Source organism: Carassius auratus, unplaced genomic scaffold (genome assembly GCF_003368295.1).
Source record: "Carassius auratus strain Wakin unplaced genomic scaffold, ASM336829v1 scaf_tig00049816, whole genome shotgun sequence".
In the NCBI taxonomy this organism is placed as follows: domain Eukaryota; kingdom Metazoa; phylum Chordata; class Actinopteri; order Cypriniformes; family Cyprinidae; genus Carassius; species Carassius auratus.
In genome coordinates, this window is record NW_020527126.1 from 29,817 (window position 1) to 35,206 (window position 5,390).

The following is a 5,390-nucleotide window of genomic DNA, read 5'->3' on the forward strand; positions in this document are numbered from 1 at the left end:
TTTCTTAATGTTTTGTCTTAATTTTTAAATGAAATAGATTTTTTTTCTGATTATTATTTTGTATGTCAGGCTTTACAGGGAAGAGTTGTGAGCTTCAACCATTACTGAGACTTTTGTATGTAAATGGTAAAAAAAAAAAAAAAAACTGAAATCTTTTGATATATAATTCATGAGAAAGAGAGAATTTCAAGCATGCTCTCCTGACTTTTGGATAAACATACTTGAGGTTCTTTGATAATCCATCTTGAGCTGATGGAGGATCGGATCCGCATGGAGCGTCTGTGTATGCGTGACCTGTGACCTCTGACCTCTGGGGGTCACAGACACTGAATGGACTCTGATTTTCACGTGGAACTGGAGTAACAAAAAATTCTAAAGGAATTTTATACCAATCCTAATAGAATCACGTTTTGTTCCTTAAATAAGATCCTGCTGGATGCAGTGTAAAAATAAACTTCAGTGTTACTTATATGTTTTTATGAACATTTGGATTAGCTTTTTTGTATTTAAATTTTATTATGAGTATTTGTCATTTTTTATTAGTGTTTTTATATTTCTATATAGGTTAAATGCATTTTTATTTATTTTAGGTTTAAAATTAGTTTTAGGTTTTTATTTTAGATTTACCTTGAGTTTTTATTTCAGCAAGTATTCTATTAGTTTAATTTAATATCTAATATTTATATTTGATTCTGTTTCAGGTTTTCATTTTAGTAAACAATAATAACCCTGGTTCCAGTAAGATCAAATTTATTCTTATTTTAAGTTGCAATTTTCGAAGATGTTCAGAAAAAAAGAAAAAGTAATGTAATACTTTTTAAAAAGGATATACTAATTAAATAAATAACGGTGTAACTGACCCACATATTGTTCTTTTTTTCTACTGGAACTGATGCAATAAGACCGCTTTGTTGTAAACCCCGCCTTCGCTGCATTCACTGCGCTGATTGGTTTGATGCGACAGCATCTCGTCTCTCATTGGTCCGTCCGTTCGTCAGTCAGAACGCTTCACATGGAAGGAAGGAAGCCACGTTGACATCAATCAGTGTTTTCATCGCTTGATAAACTAGAACACATCTTCCGTTCACCGTGAGTCTCGGCGGAGGTGAGGAAATGTTTCCTAAGATGATGAAATATTTAGACAATCATGACAATGATGTATCAGCCTGCAGCATAAGCAGTCATTATTCATATGCACTGATAATACTAACAATAACAATCTATCAGAGTGTGTTTTAGTGTGTACTGTATACTAACAATATTACTAAAGCTGAGGTACAATGAAACTAAATACATTTGATGTTGCAGTGTAGCACATAGTATAACGGTAATCTCTGCTACAATGTAACAAATAAGTGCAATTGATGTTACATTATTATTGGAATTATTTTCCTCCAGCTTTATATCATGATGCTATCAGAGCCAAGATTATGGTTTTGATTCCCAATCAATGCATGAACTGAATAATCATGTTTTCAGTGCCATGTAATGTGAGTATCTTCAGCTGAAACGCTGTGGTGTTTGTCAGGTGTGTGGTCATCAGGATGAGTGTGGGCTTCATCGGAGCGGGTCAGCTGGCACACGCCCTGGTCAAGGGCTTCACAGCGGCGGGTGAGACACGGGTCAACATGACCCTCCACTAACACTAGCTGGTGAACTTTAGTCTCTCGACTGATCAGGGACACTGTTTACATACACGACCGGGCAAAAGATCTGCCTTTATCTGATCAAAAATACTGTAAAAATGGTAAAATATTATTGGAATTTAAACAGCTGTTTTCTGTGTGAATATGAGTTAAAGTGTAATTTATTTCTGTGATGCTCCGCTGTATTTTCAACATCATTATTCTGGTTGATCTGTTTTCAGGTGTGATCACTGCCAACAGAATCACAGCGAGTTCACCCGACACAGATCTGCCGACAGTCTCCGGCCTAAGGGTGTGTGTGTGTGTGTGTGTGTGTGTGTTTTGAGTCATCTGCTGTTTATACAACTACATGTTCTTCTCTCTTCTCAGAAAATGGGCGTCAATTTCACTACGAGCAACAAAGAGGCGGCGCACAAGAGTGACGTTCTGTTCCTGGCCGTCAAGCCACACATCATCCCGTTCGTTCTGGACGAGATCGGTCCCGATATCGAGGACCGCCATCTGATCGTGTCCTGCGCCGCTGGAGTCACCATCAGCTCCATCGAGAAGGTGCTCCGATGACTCGTTTAGTTCTCTAAAAAGAATAGTTTACCTGGAAATGTAAATGTGCTCGCCCTCAGAGATCAGGATGAGTGTGTTTCTTCATCAGGTTTGTAGAAATGTAGCATTGCATCAGTGTCTCATCAATGGATGCTCTGCAGTGAATGGGTGCCGTCAGAATGAGAGTCTGATAAAAACATCACAATAATCCACAGCACTCCAGTCCATCAGTGAACATCTGGAGAGGACAAATCCAGCATTAAGATGTGTGTGTGTGTGTGTGTGTGTGTGCAGAAGCTGCTCCAGTACCGCACGGCTCCTAAAGTGATGCGGTGTATGACGAACACGCCGGTGGTGGTGCGCGAGGGGGCCACGGTTTACGCCACAGGAAGTCACGCCGAGGTGGAGGACGGGAAGCTCCTGGAGCAGCTGATGGCCAGCGTGGGCTTCTGCACCGAGGTGGAGGAGGATCTGATCGACGCCGTGACGGGTCTCAGCGGCAGCGGACCTGCTTACGTGAGCTCAGCTTCACACACACCGAAGGAAGAGATGCAGTACTGCACTGATCACTGTATAATGTGATCGGAGGAGGCTGCATTTATTTGATCAGAAATACAGTAAAAATAGTGAAATATTATTCTAGTGTAAATCATCTGTTTTCTGTGTGAATCTGTGTTAAAGTGTAATTTATTTCTGTGATGCTCCGCTGTATTTTCAGCATCATTCCTCCAGTCTTCAGTGTCACATGATCTTCAGAAATCATGAAAACACAATTTTACCTAAACCTTTTGAATGTTTATGAATCACAGTTTCCACAGAAATATTGAGCAGCACAACTGTGTTCAACACTGATAATAATCAGAAATGTTTCTTGAGCAGTAAATCATCATATTATTCTGATTTCTGAAGATCATGTGACACTGAAGACTGGAGGAATGATGCTGAAAATACAGAAATACATTACACTTTAACAGATTCACACAGAAAACAGATTATTTACATTAGAATAATATTTCACTATTTTAAAAAGTAAAAGAGAATTGTATAAAATAAATGCAGCCTTGCTGAGCAGAAGATAAAAAATATATAAAATCTCAGTTCCAAGCTTTTGACTGGTAATGCAGCATTTCATAATGTATTTTAATAATTTAATTTTAGTGCGTAAAAAAATCCTGAAAGTCTTTTATTTATATTTTTATATCACCGCAGCTCTGCTCCTGACATGGTGTTAAAAATAAAGAAATAAACAATAAGTGTGTGTGTGGAGATGATGTAACACACTTCATGCATTCGTCAGGCGTTCACGGCTCTGGATGCTCTGGCTGACGGGGGGGTGAAGATGGGGTTGCCACGGCGACTGGCGGTCAGACTGGGAGCACAAGCTTTACTGGTACGAGTCCAGCTCTCATGCAGTGCATGATGCAAACATCACACACAAATTCTGCATTTAGGAAAGAACCTTCTGGTGTTTTTGTGCATTGTGAGACTCCTCCATCTCCAGTGCAGCACATGTCTGTAGCGCGGTGTTTATTCTGTGGTAGGGAGCAGCTAAGATGCTTCTGGACTCGGAGCAGCACCCGGGACAGCTGAAGGACAACGTCTGCTCACCAGGGGGCGCTACCATCCACGCCCTGCACTTCCTGGAGAGCGGAGGCTTCCGGAGTCTCCTCATCAACGCTGTGGAGGCGTCCTGCATCAGGACCAGGTGACCATCGGCTCATTAACACACGTGTGCCAAACGCTGGTGGCCCTGTGGATCCATGCACATTTCTTTAATGAGTTTTGAGGAATTATTGAGCAAAATAATAAGTGTTCAATTAATTCCATGCTGTTTACTGTCAGGATTAAATTGCTAATATTTTGCCTTTCGGGGAACAACAGCTTTTAAATGTTTCATTTTTCCGCTTTCATTTTTATTGATTTAGTTTGATTAAATTAATGGTTAAAAATTTTAGTAATCAAAAGCATGTCTAATAAATTAAAATTATGAAATGTATACAATTTATGATATTTTAGGGCTACTTGAGAATCCCAATAAAATCTGTTTTATTTTTTTCCCAAATTCTTGATTTTTAAAAATTTTTTCTGTAATCCATTTTAATGTTTAAAATGTTTTTTTCAAACATTTTTTTTTTTTTTGGTAATACAATTAATCCATAAACGTTTACATATTTAATTAATCTACACTGCAAATAAAAAATCATCAATTCCTTTTTTTTTTTTTTTTTTTTACAAACAATCTGCTGCACAACAGTTTGATGTTAAAATTAAATAATGGATGAAAAATTGTGTGAAATAATTTTTGTTATCTATTATTATTACTTTGAGAAGTGCAATAGTGATATATTTCTGTCTCAAGTTATTTTGTCTGATAAATAATTTATGGTCAGATACACACAAATTCAACTGAAATGTTTGTGAAGTGAACCTAAAGTGTGAATGTTAGTGCTTTAGAATCATAACATGTACTCTTGATTTAACAATATGTACTTTTTAGTGTTAAACAAGTTGGAAAGACACCCAAAGGGAGCATTATTTGCTCGTTTCTCCAGAGTGTATTCTCTGGCGTTATATTGGCCTTCTGTAAGCTGCTTTCCAGCTCATTTTAGCTTCTCAAACCACACATTTGTAGTCTAGTTAGAGCAGTCTGTCTCATGTCTGTTGTTAGTCGCTCACTCCTGTGTTTCTCTCAGAGAGCTGCAGTTTCTGGCCGATCAGGAGAAGATCTCGCCCGCCGCCATCAAGAAAACGACGCTGGATAAAGTTCTGCAGCAGCCGGGCGTCTCGTCCACATCAGTCGCCACCAAGAGCAGAGTCAACCTGTTCAACCACAGGAACGGCGTCAAGAAGTGAACACACACACACACACACACACAGAGGACAATACAAGAACTGTGCTGCCTGTCCACACACACACACACACATTCATTGGTACAGTATTACACCTGGGAAACACGTGTCATATAGAGTGTTATTAACACCTTCATATCTTTAAAGTCCTTGAAAAATCAAAGGAAATAATGTCAGTGGTTTCCAGATGGGTTTCTATGTCCATGGTCACTTTGTTCGAGGATGAAACTGGACACAGAAGACATTTTGAATCATGTTTTGCACACATGAACTGTCAGACTTGTTGATATTGTTTTGGTTAACTCCCCATAGCAACACCCTGGCAACAGCTCCAGACAGCCTATTGGTAGCTTT

The 5,390-nt window shown here is 38.9% G+C and overlaps 1 protein-coding gene across 3 annotated transcripts; it reads left to right on the forward strand.

Annotated features, from left to right (window-relative positions):
- Positions 1-995: 995 nt before the first annotated feature.
- Positions 996-5,118, forward strand: LOC113089441 (pyrroline-5-carboxylate reductase 1, mitochondrial-like). Of its 3 annotated transcripts, none has more exons than XM_026256009.1 (8): positions 996-1,105; positions 1,529-1,611; positions 1,868-1,938; positions 2,016-2,195; positions 2,481-2,702; positions 3,484-3,576; positions 3,728-3,891; positions 4,880-5,118. In XM_026256009.1, exons 2-8 carry the CDS (start codon positions 1,545-1,547, stop codon positions 5,037-5,039), a joined length of 957 nt encoding a protein of 318 aa, XP_026111794.1. In that variant the 5' UTR covers positions 996-1,105; positions 1,529-1,544; the 3' UTR covers positions 5,040-5,118. The 3 variants fall into 3 exon arrangements, with proteins under 3 accessions (XP_026111794.1, XP_026111795.1, XP_026111796.1); XM_026256010.1 differs by having other exon boundaries at positions 1,003-1,105; positions 1,480-1,611; XM_026256011.1 differs by lacking the exons at positions 996-1,105; positions 1,868-1,938.
- Positions 5,119-5,390: the final 272 nt, after the last annotated feature.